The sequence below is a fragment of the Marmota flaviventris genome, chromosome 14 (genome assembly GCF_047511675.1).
Source record: "Marmota flaviventris isolate mMarFla1 chromosome 14, mMarFla1.hap1, whole genome shotgun sequence".
NCBI classification, from domain to species: domain Eukaryota; kingdom Metazoa; phylum Chordata; class Mammalia; order Rodentia; family Sciuridae; genus Marmota; species Marmota flaviventris.
The window spans coordinates 56,476,468-56,494,745 of record NC_092511.1 but is presented as its reverse complement, the minus strand read 5'-3'; the positions used below and the strand labels follow the sequence as shown (position 1 = coordinate 56,494,745).

General features: G+C 34.7%; 1 protein-coding gene across 5 annotated transcripts in view; it reads right to left on the bottom strand.

The window, feature by feature from the left end:
• Positions 1–4,292: 4,292 nt before the first annotated feature.
• The window catches only part of Aplf (aprataxin and PNKP like factor), a 173,927-nt gene continuing 159,941 nt past the window's right edge, over positions 4,293–18,278 (bottom strand). For 4 of the 5 annotated variants that reach the window (XM_071601660.1, XM_071601661.1, XM_071601662.1 and 1 more), the window contains exon 10: positions 4,293–8,365. In XM_071601660.1, coding sequence (XP_071457761.1) covers positions 8,175–8,365 — 191 coding nt within the window. In that variant the 3' untranslated portion in view covers positions 4,293–8,174. The remainder of the gene's footprint in view (positions 8,366–18,278) is intronic. The other variant, XM_027934382.2, reaches the window with a different exon arrangement.

Genomic DNA, 18,278 nt, shown 5'->3' with positions numbered 1-18,278 from the left:
CAGAATTGAAACAAAGGTTTCCAAATTTTTTTTTTATTACCCATAAATCTTTATTGAAACCATATATTTACTCCATCTTAGACTGGTATAAAGTACTTGAATTATATTCCAATATTCATAATAAGATTCATGAACATTCTGTGCTGTTAATTTTGGCCTAAATATTGAATCATTGGAGAAGCATTAAGTGCCAGTAGAAGAAGGAGTTTCATGGCATGGGTTCTAGTTCAGTTGCATATTCAATGAGGATGAATCTCTATAAAGAATCAATTTTACTCTTGCTGCACAATAAGAGAAATAGATTGGCTGATCCCCATTTTTATGACTGAAATATGTCTATTATTTTCTTTATAGATTTTAAAATATGATTTTTTCATTTAAAAGGGCTTTCCTCAACATTAGAGATTGTTTTACAATTCCTTCTAATATTTTTCTGCAGGTTTGTTTTTTAATCCACCTGAATTTTATTTTTCTGAGACTCTGAAGCCAAGAGTATAAAGTCATCATTTTTTAAAATCTCCCTCTTGAGTTAAAATTGCATTTTTCTCATAAATCAACCCCCCCGCCAAAAACACACACTGGATGTGTTTTCAGAGTTTCTATTCTGTTTTATTCATCCATTTGTCTTTCGTTGAACCAACACCTCTTTTTTAAAAAAGTGCGTATAGCTCTACTGTTTGGCAGGGTAGGCAAATCTTCCCATTGTTCTTGTACAAAAATTATTAATTTGCCTAGCTTTTTTCCTTAAAAAGTGACTTTAGAATCAAAGTCTAAAACCATAAAAAAAATCTATTTGAAATTTTGAGTGATACTGCAACTAAATGGATAGATTAACTTAGGGAAAATTTATATTTTTCAACACTGCATTTTCCTATCTAGAAATGTGTTCATCTTCATTTATGTCAGTCCTTCGTGTCGTTCAGTTTCAATACTTTAATTGTTTAGGTCTTGCACAATTGTTTCTGGTTCATTACTAGGCATTTGGGTTTTTGTTGATCATTCTAGATAAGGTGCTTATTTCTCACGTTTCTGACTAGTTATTGCTTGTGTACAGGGAAGCTGTCAAGTGTTGGTGATATTGTATTTAGCCACTTTCTTTAAAAAAACTTGTTTTAATAACTTTTTCAGGACTTTTGTTTTTTTGTTTTCTAAGTAGCAGTGTTGCATAGAGTACATAAAATTATCATTTCTTTTCATTTCTATTTCCTAAGGAAGACTCCCCAGAACACAAAAAGTGGAGGTGATAGTGGACAATCTTGTTTCTCTTAGGAATGCTACCAAGGTTTCCCTATGACATTTGCTTCGATTCTGAAAACTAAAACGTATTCTTTTTTTTTTTTTTTTTAAAGAGAGTGGGGGAGATAGAGAATTTTTTTAACATTTATTTTTTAATTATCCGTGGACACAACATCTTTGTATGTGGTGCTGAGGATCGAACCCGGGCCACATGCATGCCAGGCGAGCGCGCTACCGCTTAAGCCACATCCCCAGCCCCTAAAATGTGTTCTTTCATCCAGGCAAATCAGTACTATTCCACTGCTAGCTTACCATTAGCTTTCTTTTCATTTGTTTTTCAAAGGGAACAAAATTGAGTTATCAGTAACTTATCTGGCCTCTTGTGAGAGCATGCCATTTCTTTAATTTGGTAATGTGATGAATTGCGTTAATAGATTTACTGATACTGAAGTAACTTTGCACTCTCAGCACAAATCCTTTTAGGTCAGGAGTCTAAAAGCCTTGCTGGAGTCAACTGAGAAATTATTTAGGATTTTTATACCTATGTTCATTCATACTGAGATTAAGTAAATTTTTCAATGCTGTCTTCAGCTGAGGAATTGGGGAGTTGCTATGTTTTCCTACAACTATAGTAGTTCTAACAGGAGAGTTATTTATTGAGTAAAAGTTTGGTAGAATTCATTTGCAATTCCCAGGATCTAGCACTATATTAGGAGCAGAACCTTTGAATACTTTGCATTTCCCTGTAGCTATAGATCTATTTAGATTTAAAAATCTTTTAAAGTAAATTTTAGTAAATTATATTTTTTAGTAAGTCATGTATTCATTAAGATTTATAAATTTACTGACATAAAGGTGTACATATCCTTTTACAGAATTTTAAAACATCCATATTTGTAGTTTTAACCCTTTTCATTTCTAATATTTGTCCCTTTTTTGCTAATAATTATTTGATTGAGCATTTCAAAGACAACTCTATTTTTTGTCTTATTGATCAAGTCTACTGCTTTCTAATTTTAGTCTATTATCTCAAGATTTTATTTTATTAATGTAGAAATACCGAGGTGCTCCAAGAAATCAAACACGTGCTCAGAAGTGGGTGGGTAAGCAAGCTTTACTCCTGTCAGAAGGGAGTGCTATCTAACCTGGCTAGCAAGCGCCCCTGAGCTGCAGTCCATCTGCTGTTATCCCTAGAGCAGCGGTCCCCATTGTCCTGAGTGGAGGAGCTGGGGTTACATCGACAGGATTAGCTGATTTTTAAAACTGGGGTGAGCACAGGGAAGGACTATGATTAAAATGGCTACAATGGGTTCCAATTAAAGCCAAATACTATATTCTGAAAATAGGCCACCTTTCTATTTCTCATGTTAATTCTTCTCTGCTTTCCTTGGGTTTGTCACTTTCGTCCAGTGTTTTGAGCAAACTGCTCAGTTCATTTATTTTTAATCTTCTTCTTACTTTTTAGTTAACATAATGCTGCTCGTTTCTTATTTCTAAATAATTTACAATTTCAACCTCATTTGTTCTTTTTCACAAGAATTGTTTTAATCTATTCAGAATGCTAGATTAAAATTTTCCATTGGTTACATTTATTTTTCCTGTCCTTGGCAGTTCATTTCTAATTTCATTACACAATAGGAGGTATTCATTTGTGGGCTCCCCATGGCACATCATCTGAGGAAGCTGTCTGATGGTGCAGTTGGCACCAGTGTGAGCTGCTAAACTTATACCTAATGAAATTCAGAATCTCAAACATAATTATGATGGGGTGGTAGAAGTTTTATACTAACAATTTTATGGTTTCAAAGAGTATTGGCTACTTTGGTTTTTTTTTTTTAATTGTTGATAAACTCTTATTTATTTATATGCAGTGCTGAGAATCGAACCCAGTGCCTCACATGCACCAGGCCAGCGCTCTACCACCGAGCCACAGCCTCAGCCCTAAGTATTGACTACTTCTATTCATGGCTTTCCATCTTTTATGCATCATGAAAAGAGAGTCTCAAAAACTAATCCCAAACTTTGGAATGATTAATTTTCTTTCGAGATGCCTCCAAATGTGCTTTATTCTCATCATTGGGGCTGGATTGACTTGGTCATTGGATCCGTGAAAGTCGGCTCACACTACCTGCTCTCCAAAAGCTCTTCTTCGACAGCATCCCATCATCCAGTGTGGGGGTCTGTTATGGTTTGGATGTGAGGTGCCCCCCCCCCCCCCACCCCGATAGCTCACGTGAGACAATGCAAGAAGGTTTGGAGGAGAAATGATTGGGTTATGACTTTAACCTAATCAGCAAATTAATCCCTCATGGAATTAACAGAGTGGTAATTGGAGATGGGTAAGGTGTGGCAAGAGGAAATGGTTCAATGGGGGCGAGACTATGGCGTATATATTTTGTATCTGGCAAGTAGAGTCTCTCTTTCTGATCTTTATGTGAGCTGCTTCCTTCTGCTACACTCTTACGTCTTGATGTCCTGCATCACTTTGAGCCTCCAGGAATGGAGGCTGCTGTCTATGGATTGAGACCTCTGAAACCATGAGCCCCCAAATAAACTTTTCCTCCTCTAAAATTGATCTGGTGGGGTCTTTTAGTCACAGCATCAAGAAGGCTAACTAAAATAGGGTCTATTCAATACTAACACTAGTGCCCTATCCTGAACCAGTTAGTTTATGATGAAGTCCAGTACTTATCCTTATGAAGAGTTTCAGAGGGCCTTCCAATGAACAGCAAAGTTGAGAATCACTGTTGTAATACTTTTAGTTAAATTAAATAATGTTAACAGAAGTACAAATATCCATTCCTTCATATTCACAGCTTTCTGAGTCTGCCTCTATACAGATTCCTTCTTCCTGCCCATAAAACATGTATGGTATTCTCACTACGATAACAATACACTCCAAAACAAACCTCTGTTGCTTTCATTGATATCTGAACTTCTCTGGAGTTATTGCCAACAATACATTTTTTCCCCTACCATTTCATCCTGAAAACTCTGCACTGCCCATGATATAATATTCTTTTTGTCATGATTCTGAATGTTCAAGTAATCATATATCCATTTAAAAAATATTTATTGAACACCAATTATGTTCCAGGCATTATTCTTGGCATTAGGGATTAGCAGTGAAAGAAATGAACAAAAATCCATTTGTTTACAATCTAAAGCAGGAAGAAAGAAAAATAAACATAGACAAATTACACAGTACATTAAGAAATGAATGTAATGGGAAAAACAAAGATGGGTTAGGGGACTAGAAATGTTGTTGGTATTGAAAGCTGAAAATGTTAAATGGGGTGGCCCAGGTGGCCATTAGACATTTGGACAAATTCTTAAAGGAGATGACTAAATATCCTATTACCCCAAATAAATTGCAAGCACACTGAAAACAGAAACTCTATGTTCTTTGAATTGCCAGTACCTAAGACAGGGTCTAGAACACAAGGGTACAACTGTTGTTGACTATGATAATAATTTTTTGTGTACACAGGATGGCAAATAATAACATTGGTAACAATTATTTCTTTTCTTTCCATGTGCTTTATAGAGGTATAGCTTTGTAGGTTAGTTTTGCAGACTGGTAGAAGGCATCGATGAGGGAGTATAAAGAGACTACACACACACACCATTATAGACTCCTAGCCAACAAGGACAACTTACTGGGAATAAGGTGACCTCACAGAGCAGGGATGGATATAGCAGGACAGTGTGCAACTTCGCCCTCCATAGGGAATATCAGTGACACTGAACTTTGCACATATTAATTGCAAGAAAGTCACTATCCCTCTATGCTCAATTTGACATCACCATTCTGGAAGAATCATACTTACAATCCATCTGCTTTAATTACAATGAATCTTTACAACCACTAGGATCTTACAGTTTTAGAAACAAACTGGGTATCAACAAGGCTGTTCTCAACCTGGGAAAAAGCAGAGTTAATACATAAGTATTCCCCCTGAACTTCATGTCTCTAAAAATAATAAATAAAACAAACAAGAAGAGAATATCTTCATGTCTCCAGTTTCCCAAGATACTAGGAAACCCTCCTCTCAAAAGATTAACTAAAAATATTTGCTTTTAGAATTAAGCATACAAATAAGAAATGTATATGTCATAATTTCTACTATGATGAAGAAAGCTGGGACATAATTTAAATTCCATGGACACACCATTATAGGGAGAACTGGTTCTTATCTGCAGTTTAAAATGGCAATTAATTAAGGAATGAAGTTTTTGTTAATGTTGCTGTTGAAACCACTGACAGCCTAATGTCAGCAATTTTCCTCTCTATTCTAGAAATCACAGATTTTAAACACTGCCTAATTAAAAGTGGCAAATATTCATTACATTGTAATTAATTGTTTTACACACACACACACACACACACACACACACACATGCATATACAAAAATAAAGTGTCCTTAGGATGATTTTTAAAGCTGTACCAAACTATCTTAAAAAGCAACTACCACCCAGTGTGGTGGCACAAGTTTGTAATCCCAGTAGCTTGGGAGGCTGAAGTAGGAGGATTCCAAGTTTGAGGCCAGCCTCAACAATTTAATGAGACCCTGTCTCAAAATTAAAAAAAAAAAAGAGCTGAGGATGTGACCCAGTAACCCTGGGTTCAATTCCCAGTAACAAACCAAACCAAACTAAACCAACAAAAAAAGCAACTAACAGGAACTATTATATTACCCTACTATATCAAGAATATCTTTAGACTTTAAATGCTTTTCTATTTTTAAAAGACTGAGGGGGCGTGGAATGTGATGATCATTATTATCCAAAGTACAGGTATGAAGACACGAATTGGTGTGAATATACTAAGTATACAACCAGAGACATGAAAAATTGTGCTGTATATGTGTAATAAGAATTGTAATGCACTCCGCTACCATATATAAATAAAACAAAATGTGAAAAAAAAAGACTGATGTTACTCTTTGCATTGTTTTTAAATACTAGGGTTACTGAGATAAAATACTCTATAACATTCACCCGTTGAAAGTGTATAATTCATTAGTTTTTAGTATATTTGTAGAGTTGTATGATTATCACCTCTATCTAATTTTAGAACATTTTTATCACTCAAAAAGAAACCTTAGGCCCATTAGCAATCTTTCTCTCCTTCCCACTGTCCAGGTCCCTAGCACCCGTTACTCTCTCTCTCTGTATGAATTTGCCTATTTTGGACATTTCATATAAATGAGTTTATATAATATGTGGCCTTTTGGGTCTAGTTTCTTACTTAACATAATATTTTCAAGGTTTTTCCATGCTGTAGCATGTATCAGTATGCCATTCCTTCTTAGGGCCAAATACTATTCTATTGCACAGAAATACCACATTTGTTTATCAATTCATCAGATGATGGACATTTTGGTATTGCTTCTTTTTACATATTAAGAATAATGCTCCTATGGACATTGTGTGTAGTTCTTATATGGACATGCTTTCAATCTTTGGGTATATACTGAGGAGTGAATTAAAGAACCCCTTAAGGATTTAGTCAGTGCCAGGATAAGAATAATGTCAAAGATTTTATTCATGTTTGTCAAGCCCCCAAGACTAAAGAGACATTAGCAGAGGAAAAAAAAAGTTCCCAAATAATAATAGAATAAAATGTAATAGTCTAGAGAAATATCTTATCCTTGCTGTGGTTTAAGTGAATTTTAATACTGTGCAATTACTTGGAGAGATATTTGAAAATAAATCTGTTTAGCTCTTTTAAGACAAATCTTGAAGTTCCTTTAGAGTAGATAACACTAATGTTTCATAAGGATGCTTTTGGTTTAGTGATTTATGATTTCAATAATATGCCTTCTGCCCTGGGTACACACATCCAACTGTTGTTAAAAATTCTACATTATATTTTAAAAATTCTGAGTCACTTAAAATGAAGAGTATTTCTGGGTAAAAAGTAGTTTTAAAATATAAATAGAGATATACTTCATCAAACTGAAGTATAAGAGGTACCTTGTTTGATATAAGAAGCCAGAAACTTAAACACTGGCAAACAACATGCTACTTTCATCTGAGCTCTGAGCTCAAAAGAACTAATATCATTTAAGAAATTTATGGTTAGAAGAATGTGAAAATGGGGCTGGGGTTGTGGCTCAGCGGTACAGCACTCACCTAGCATTTGTGAGGCCCTAGGTTAGATCCTCAGCACCACAAAAAAATAAATAAATAAAGATATCAAAAATAAATATTAAAAAAAAGAATATGAAAATATTCATATTCTTAATGCAAAGGCAGAACCATGAAAGTTAACATAATCAGGTAGGACTTTAGTTTGAAAAACTGTCAAATTCAGACCTGTAGTAAATTACAGCTGTGTGACACAAAATAACATAGATTCCCTGCAAAGTGAACATTTTTCTTCTATAGCTTAGATGAATCTATTTCAGTATCCAGTTGGTAATAATTTCACCAAGTTACAAAAGATACAACTACTAAATGAAATCACAAAGCTCATATCTAGAGTACTAGAAAAATAGTAGCCATTATGTGATGGTTTTGCTTGGTTTTGCTTGAAGAATCACTTCAATACAATGAAAGACACATGCTTTCTCAACCATCAAGTAATTTGCCTGGTTATACTTGCATAATAATCTACAAAGACAGTGACTGAAAAAAAGAAAACGAAAAAAGAGGAAAGTTTTGTACAACCAAGGCTTTTACTTTTTACTATCAATATACAAAGTACAGGGAAAATATGATTCCTCTTTAACCTCTATCTGCTTTCTACTAGTAAGTGCTTAAGTAAGGCAACAAAATAAATTCCACCTACTACCTTAATGGCTGACATTTCAATATTTTACTTGCACAAAGTCAATAGCAAAAGTTGTAGCTATCAAAAGAAAGAAAATAATGATTACTCTAGTACCTCCTTACTTCCTGAAATTGAGTCTTATATTATTGCAGAAAAGAGTTATTTTTTTCTTTTCATAAACTTTTTTGCTTCCTTCAAAAGCTCTTCCACGTCTTCCTTCTCTTGATCTTCCTTCCCTGGTTCCCAGTCAGAATCTTCATCTGTTGGCTCATATTCTTCTTCCTCATCATCTATAAAGCTGTCATTCAGGTCAGATTCATTGGGTTGTCCAACATCATCATTATCTTCATCTAAAACAGAGTATTGATATATAACACATTAATTGCCATTCAACCTGGGATTAGAGATAAAATATTTTTCTGCTTCTATTTTATTAATACATAGCTAACCACTATACATTTTAAGAAAGCACATTAAAATGACCATTTTTTATTTATTTTTCTAACTTTTCCTATTTTGAGGTTCCTGGAACTAAAATGGCCCATGAGTCAAAATAATGGTTCCTTAAAAAAACCATGATTATAGTGGTGCAATCCTACCTTCCCAGTTTCTCACTGCCCCTTCCTGGGATCCTCAGCCTCCACTGACTTCCCTATTCTCCACTGACCTGGCCAAAGAAACATGAGTGGAAACAGAAGCTTTAGGAGTTCTTCTGTGGTTCTGTCATTGTCATTTTTCCCTCTGCCACATGAATGTCATATCCCTAATCAGGGCTAATCCTTTACTCTGAATCCCAGGATGAGAACACACATGGGACAGAGGCACAGCCAACTTGCAGCTGCACCATGAAGGACAAATACACCTATTTGTTTTTGTGATACACTGAAATTTGGGAGTGTTTGTTATCAGAGCAAACACAGCAAAATCTGATTTGACACATCAGGGCTATACAAGTTAGGTATATTGGAAAGTTAATTTTATAGATCTAAAATATTCTTAGAGTTCATGTTTTAATAAAGGCTAGGATTGCTATGGTAACAGCCACTAAAATTTTCAGATTTCTAAATAATATTACAATACTAGAAAATTTTTGTCTCCAGATTCATTTATCCCTTATCCAACTCTTTATATTCTTTCGATAGTGAGCAGCAGAGTTGGTTGAGAGCAGGGTAGTGGCAGACTCTAGGATAATGTGGAACATCCAAGAAACAACTAGGAAGATTTCATCTGGAAACCTCAGTGTAGAGGACAATCCCTGATGAACAGCAAATATATAGGTTAAAAATACTAAAGTCTGCTGGACAACTCAGAAAAGTCCTGCCATATTTGAATTCTCTTCAGATTGTTCCAATGTGTCTTCATCTTCACTCTGAGATCTTGGATTCCAGATTGCTATAGAAGAAGATCTCCTGTCAGACTCCCCAACTTATATATGGATGAAGAGTTTTTGTTTTCTGTCTCCTTCTCTACCCTGAAAGACTACTGAAAGGAGAGTTAATTTTCTGGGATTACCTAGTGCTTTCAAGGGAAAAGTGGCTTCAGGCTTACTTACTTCTCTAAATTCTTGACTTCCCTTTACTTTTTGCCTGATAATTCCTTACTTTTTAAAATAATGTCATGATGCTTTAAATCTATCTTTCAACTCTGATAGCCCATTGAGTTTATATTTTTCTTAATATCACTACTCATTCCAGAAAAGATCTGGGATAGCTTATATCAATAACAATAATAACATAATAATAAAATGCAAATAAAAGAAATAAAGAACATAAAAATCAGTATACAAAAAGCCAACCTCAATATTTAACATTGTTATACATCGAGCATCAAATTTCTCTCCAAATTTCTTTGCAGCCAAAGCTAAAAAGGCTACATGATAACTTGTTCTGTTCTTACTAGCATAATATATTATACTATATGACATATCAGTTACTTAAGGAAAATCTTATGGTATATTTATACATATAAACACTTCCTGGCATAATATATTATACTATATGACATATCAGTTACTTAAGGAAAATCTTATATTTGTACATATAAATACTTCCTGGTAAATATATTGAGAGAATATTTTATGTCTAGCTAATCTCACTCCTTCATTTTTAAAAGTGATAATATACACTAAAGAAATACTTGGGACTCCAAGGTAGTTGGAAGTTGGGGAATAAAGTGAGGAGGAAAGAACACTAATCTATGTTCTTGTCCAGTTTTCTCTGAGAAGTACCTATCTATATAACTTTTTTTAGTAGGATGGAAATATACCTTATCACACAGTAATGTGCTAATGATATCCCAGTAAGCTGTTTCCCTTCAGGTTCTGAAACTACCTTAGAGGATTTAAAAAAAAAAAATCAATATAAGCCTAAAACAAATTTCAAGTTATCCTTTTATCTTGCTGGCTACTCCTTCTCAGTCTCTTTTGCTGGCTCTTCCTAGAGTGCCCCATGTTTCAGGTTGGGACCTCTTCTTTAACCTACTACTTAGATGACTCCATCCAGTCTTAGGTCCTAAGTCCACAAATTTTTCTGACTCTCTCTCTCTCTCTCTCTCTCTCTCTCTCTCTCTATATATATATATATATATATATATATATATATATATAATGTTCAACTGGATAATTAACAGACACTTGGAACATAACAGTTACAGAACCCAATTCTTGAGTCATCACACCCAAATCTGGTCACTGTCTTATCAAGTGTTGCATACATGACTCCTCTAACCCTCTACCTTCCAGCTCAAGTCATCTTGAATATACTCATCACTGAAAACGCAGCTCCAGTATGTCAAGAGAGCATGTTGGCTCTACCTTCGAAGTATATCCACTGTATAGTAACACCCTGTTTCAAATACTGTTATTTTCTTCCTGAATGCAATATCCTCCTAATTGGCTTTCTGGCTTCTATTCTAGTTTATTTTCCACAGGGAAGCCAGAAAACTTTCCAACAGCTTTGTATATCACTCTGAATAAAGTATGAAGTTCCCACTTGTAGATTTTGGTTTCTAAGACGCTACATAACTGGCTAGCTCACTACTGGCTTTTCTAATCTCATTTCATGCCATTCTTCATAGTATACTCTCTGTTACATTTTCATCTATTCTTTGCTGCTCCTAGAAGAGTCCAAACATGATCATTACTAGGGCTTTGAAACTTGCTATTCCCATTTCCTGGCAAACTTCACATAATTACCTGCCTTGCTCCCTCTTTCAGGACTTTGCTTAATGTCAAAATATCAGAGTGTACTTCTTTTATCATCCTGTCTGAAATAGTATCACCATGTTTCTTTGCTATTCATTCTCTTTACACAGATTTATTTTTTCTTCTTAGCAGTTATCACCATGAAACATCATGCAATTGTTTATATGTACACTGTCCACTTTGTAAAATCCTACAGGGGCAGGCTTTTGTTTCTGTTGAATCCTCAGATTCTATAATGCTACTTACCATGTATTTATTGAAAATGTGAATGGATAAATGAACTACAACATTATTAGTTCTACAGAATTCTTCTTACTTTTATTCACTAGCCTGCCTGTCAATGTAATGAATTATGGAAGAGACTGGCTAAATGAGTTGATTTTAAGCCTCAATGAACATTGAAAATCTTCAGCAATTTATTAAGCAGACTCATTTGTTGAAGCAGTGAGGCTTATTAATCAGAAAAATTTCATTTATTTACTCAAAATTTATTTTTATCTATCATTTACACTTGTTTTTTTTTTTAATGTCTACACATTCATGTTACTTTAAGAGGAACTCCAGAATATTAACAAAACCATTACTCATGGAACTCACTGTGGCTGATAGTCAAATTTCATTTACTGTATTTTAGAAGAAGAACAGGTACTTGGTGCTTCAAATGAAGCACCAGAAAAGGCAAAGTCATAACATAAGGGCAAAGGCTGTTCTGGAATTCAGCAATATGCCCTTTATTAGTGGTATCATACAGATAATACTTAGCATGGTTTTAAATGATGACATGTGATTTCCTATGTGAAGATAATCAATGGATTTTAGTAGTAGACTCAATCAAAAATTTAAGATATTATACAATGCAAATGCCATTCAGATGGGAAGGTTTATTATATTTGTTTCTTTGTTTTGGTAATCTTTGAAGATATTTTCAGAGAAATGTCAGTTTCTGTCCTTAGGAAATACACTGATTCAATGAACTTGTTGATCTAAATAATTATATGATTTCCTGAATAACAGGAACCATTTCAGGAAGCAGCTCAGAAATAATATGACTAGCACCTAACCACGAGTAAAATATCTGCCTTTAACATGAAAATGAATGTTTTTATGCAAAAGGAGTATAGAAAACACTGAAAGCAGGGGGAAAAAAACCCCACAACCTCTGTGAATACATTCTCTAACTGCACAAGCTGAAACATAGAGCATGGAATGTAGGCATCTGAATTTAAAGTGATGTAACTAGTAAAGTTTCCATAAAACTTGCTATAGATCAAAGAAAGCTTCTTAGTTAGAGAACAAGACAGCTGAGTCTTGAGGAGTCACATCACAGAAGAATCCTGAACTACCACACCAGTATTACATAGAGATGTAATACAGTATTACACAGTATTACATTGTTGTTCATGAAAAACTTATGTAAGCACAAAAATAAAAACAGGAGACCTAGCAGTATCTGTTTAATTTTTTAAAATCAATAACAATATAACTTTTTGTAGTTTTGTTTTTATAGTCATTATTTCCAGTAGATGTACACAAAATTAAACAGCATAATGTACTTTTGAAAAAATTAACAGCCTACAGCATTTTCTTGTAATACACTTTGTTTATTTGAAATATAATTGTTGAGTATATCAGAAAAATCAGAAGTGAGCTTGTTTCTTCCAAAGCAAGATAAGCCTGGAAGAAATGTGTTTCTTTTATTTATTTTTCTTGCTTTTTATCTAGTAGGCTTATAGGTTTCTTTATTGTTATTCTTATTTGATTGCCCATCCTCTTACCCAACAAAAATGTCTTAAAAATATGATGGTTTGTGGGCTGGATTTGGGGTGCAGTGGTTGAGCACTTGCCTAGCATGTGTGAGGATTCTCAACACCACATATAAATAAATAAAACAAAGGTCCACTGATAACTAAAAAAATATTTTCTAAAAAATACCATGGCTTGACAAATAACCTAATCAATAAATGGGCGAAAGAACTGAAGAGACACTTCTCAAAAGAAGAAATACAAATGGCCAACAAGTATATGAAAAAAAATATTCAATATCTCTAGCAATCAGGAAAATGCAAATCAAAACTATATTGAGATTTCATCTTACTTCAGTCAAAATAGCAATAATCATGAATACAAATATAATAAATGCTGGTGAGGATGTGGGAGAGAAGGTACACTCATATATTACTTGGAATGCAAATTAGTATAATCACTCTGGAAAGGAGTATGGAGAGAGTTCTTAAAAAAAATGTAAAAACTAGGAATGGAAACTACCATATGATCCTGCTATCCCACTTCTTATTATTTATCCAAAAGAACTGATATCTGCATACTATAGGAGTATAGCCACATCAGTATTTATAGAAGTATTTATAGTAGCACAATTCTCAACAGCCAAGTTATGGAACCAACCCAGAAGCCCACAGACAGACAAACAGATTGAGAAAATGAGATACACACACACACACACACACACACACACACACACATATACACAATGAAGTTTTCCTCGGTCATAAAGAAGAATGAATTGTGGCATTTGCTAATGAATGAATGGATCTGGAGAACATCATGTTAAGTGAAATAAGCCAGACTCAGAAAGTCAAGGGTCAAATGTTTTCTCTCATATGCAGAAGTTAGACTGAAGTAGGGGCAATAAGGGGGATACAAAATCCTATAGAATAGAAGAAAGATCAGTGAAGTAAAGTAAAGGGATTGGGGGTGGAGAGGAGAGACAGGAAAACGGAGGAACCGTGGAATGAAACTGATCAAACTATCCTATGCACATATATGAATATAACATAGTGAATTTCACCTTCATTCATACACACACACACACACACACACACACACGGTGCTAATTTACAAAAGAACTATGAATAAACAGAAGAAATACCAGGAGAGTGGAGAAAAGAGAATGGGGGAAGGGAGGAAGGGAGGAAAAAAGTAAGTATGAGAGACTGAACTGGAGCAAATTATATTCCATACTTGTATTAATTATGTCAAATGAACCCCAATGTTATAATACACTAATAGCTATAATATACTAATAAAAAATACTATGGAGGAGGGAATCCAAGATGTTGCAATAGAGGAGGTACTGTTTCTGGCTGCTCTGTGCATGAATCCAAGAAAGCAGTCAGGCAGCTTCCCCACAAGGTCTCACTCACCTAGACAGAATACAACATCTCGGAGCATGTGACACGACCACCAGTCCTGCGACCACCTGTGCAGAAATCAGAGCCTCTGTGTTCCCGCAGTTTATGCGCACGCACACACACACACATACACATACACACACCCCTCTGAGGCGGTGTAGCAGAATCACCAAATCAGCACTTCTGCAGAATTCCAGACTGTGTTCTGCTCCCACGCAGGTCACCCGACTGCATTCTAGCCACAGCACAAGGACATCCCAGCTCCCCCAACCTCACCAGACACCCTGGCACTGGAAGCAAATGGACTCCATCTTGGAAAACCTTTCTCACCATTTTGGTGGGTGTGGCTATCAGCACAGAGCTTTTGACTGAACAGGTATCTGTGTTTCCAACTCCCCCCAGCTGCGATAACTCAGGAACAGTGACTACCCAATACAAAACCCGCTCTCAGTTGAACAGGAGTGCCGCCCCCCTGGAGCGAAATGGAGGGTGAGAGGTCGGCATTTGGGACCTGATAAGCAAGAGAGGGGAGGGGTCTAAAACCTAAAGCAAAACAGTGAGACCAAGATTAGGGAAGCTCCAGACAGGAGAGGGAGACAACACCGGGGATCAAGTCTTCTCATCCAGGTTACCTACACCACCCTGAGGGCAGAGACTCAAGCTTAAAATAGACAACTCCACCTACTGGAAGAGAAGCAGGAAAGAAACAGAATTCTAAGAGTATTTTTTTTCCCCCTTCTTATCCCTCTTCTTTCTCCTCTACCCTTCTATCCCCTGGTCCTCACAACCACAACTTATGTGAATCCAAGAACTTTACATGAATTAGAACTCTGAGAACTGAGTCACCAGAATAATATAATATAGAGGAATTGCATAAGCCCCCCCCCCCTTTTCTCTCTTTTTTTCTTTCTTTCCTTTTTTTTTCTTCTTAACCTCCAAATTTTACTATTTTTACATCCTGTAATTTTCTAAATACATATTTGTGTTTGTTTTTATGTACTCTACGGTCCTCCCACGTACTTGTCTACCCTAAATTACCTCCTGTCTATTCTCCTGCTACTAACCCTCTTCATTAGAGTTCTCCTCCAAATTTCCTAAGTTATATTAATCCTATACCCTCACATCTTTCCCCCTTAGCATATTGTCCTACACCCGACCCCTAGTTCACTGTCTGCCATCAGAAACTGTACACCTTTTATGAAACTACTGATTATATTTTAAATAATAATTGAATCCAACATTTCTGGACATTGAGACTAACTATAAATGTCTTAATAACAATAATTTGTTCATAGGTGATGTATTGTTGATATTGGGATCTGTTAACATTGTCTTTCTCCACAAAGGAGGGATCTTGGAACCATACAAGAGCACTACAAATTTATAGGGTAAAAACAATAACACACCAGTTCCACAGAGCTGGAAAGAAAGAAATGCGAGCAACATGAAAAGACCAAGGGAAGAAAGTACCACAAACAATTCAAGACAACACATTAGAAGAATTGACAGCTACAGCAGAAAAAATGACAGTGAAAAATTTCAGGATATACATGATTAAAATGTTTTAGGATCTCAAAGAAGACATTAGAGAGCAAATACAGGCAGTGAAAGATCACTTTGAAAAAAATAGCATGGCTTGAAAGAAAGAGGACTAGACTTGAAGATAGACATCCAAATATCAGTGTTATATAAAAGGCAATGACAGGGCTGGGGTTGTGGCTCAGTGGTGGAGCACTTGCCTAGCATGTGTAAGGCACTGGGTTCAATCCTCAGCACCATAAAAATAAATAAATAAATAAAATAATGGTATTGTGTCCATCTATAACTAAAAAATATTTTTTTAAAGGCAATGACAATGAACAAGTCACTTAACCTAATGGAATTTACCTTTTAAATCTATGAAGAAAATTATTAAATGATCTCAAAGACCATTTCTGATTCCAAAATTGTAATTTTAAGGCCAAAGTAGGAAAATTCACTTTCTCTATAATCTTCTCTTTATATTCACAAATCAGTGAATATAAAATGTGAAGATGGACTGGCAGCTTGGCTATTTGAATGCAAAACAAAAGAAATAAGTTTGTGTTGGTTTTTTAAAACTTGACTACCTGATGACAAACAAACAAATATAGAAAAAGTTCTTTTAAAGAAAAAAGTCTTTAAAAAGTAATAAACAGCATGATATTAACTATGTTTTCATATTAGTATATGATAATTTCTGATTTTTCTACTTCTGCACAGGAATTTGTAATATAACAATTTGAATTTTATTTTCAATATTTCCTTTACTATTTAAATTTCACTGTCAATTCTCATTTCAAGAACTAAGTCTGTAGTGTTAGCAAAGAGCAGGCCATGTTAGCTCCATGATGGAAGAAATGCTGGAGTGAACATTTTTACTTTGCTGATTTTTCCAAATAACTTTCTAGTATTAGAATAAAAGATGGCAACTGCTTCATAGCAGATTAACAACTTGATCCTTTTTTTTTTTTTTAACAACTTGATTCTTAAAGCTTTATTTTCCTTTTCTTTCCTATAAATCTTAGGACCGATTTTCTTTAGGTACAGAAATAATTTGATCCAATATCCCTAAAGATGAAAATTCACTATGTACTATAATAATATTTTTAATAATGTTTCTGTTTATTATTAAAACATTTTTTGGAGGGGGGGAATTGAACACAGCACCTTGTACATTCTAGGCAAATGCTCTAGCACTGAACTACAGGCCCAGACCAAGACTTTTTTTAATGCATCAATCTAGCTACTAGTAGGTATTCTTATTTTGGGAAATCATTTTCTATACTTCTGATATACTTTATTATACATAAAGTTTATTTCTTCTTTAAATACCATTGCATCAGACCTTCTGATATTCCATATTTTTTAAGCTTTCCCCAAACTAAGAGTCAGTTTATAAAATCTCTTTAAATTCCACTAACTTTCCTTAATATTTTTCTTTTATAGATCTTCAGGTTTCAACTTCTCAGGAAGAAAAAGAATGTATATATAAACACATGTGTATATCATTGCAGAACTACAGAAATATTAAAGTAGTTATCCTAGAATATTCTACATTTTCATCCATGAATGGTAACAACTGCTTAGAATAATGTATCCTCCAAAATAACAGAGGCCAGGAAAATGACTGCAAAGATCAGGTGATATAAGACACTGATGATAATTTATTTTAAATACTGTCAACAGGTAAGGTAGCTGGGAATGTATTAAATAAAAGTTTCCTGGCACTGTTTACTCTTGCATTCAGTGTCTTATGCCAAAAGCACTCTGAAAATGTGTTGAAAGTTGGTAAAATATTAAGCCAGTTAGATATACAAGAAACAACAGATGACAACAAACTTATAAAAAACAATGAACTAAATAAACTGTTACTGGAATAGAAAAACTTTATAGATTGAAGTGTTTTAGGAGTGTTACAAATCAGAGATTAAATAGTAAAAGTTTAATATGATAATCTTATGTGGGTACCATGTAAGTCTTATTATCTTGTTATATAGTTATGATGCCCCCACCTCAAACTCAACATGTGTAATTTGAAAACAAAACAAAAACCTACCCAGTTTTTCTTCCTAATCTCTATTATGTGTAAATGTCATCTCCAGTCTCCTGATAGTATTATAATTATATAACTATAATCTAGAGTCATCTCTATTTCCTTTACCTCATCCCAGACCAATACCATGGCTCATCGGTTGGCAAATCCTATTGATTCTTCCTTCAATACCTCTCTCATACCCAATTCCATCTTTCCACTCTCATGGTGGCCACGCTCTTTCTGGTCCCTTACTTGAAGACTTCACTAATCTCCAGAAGATTTCCCTGGATATAATTCAGACTGCTGTTCATTACCAGCTTGATTTTCACAAAATACTGGCTCACCATTATTTGCCA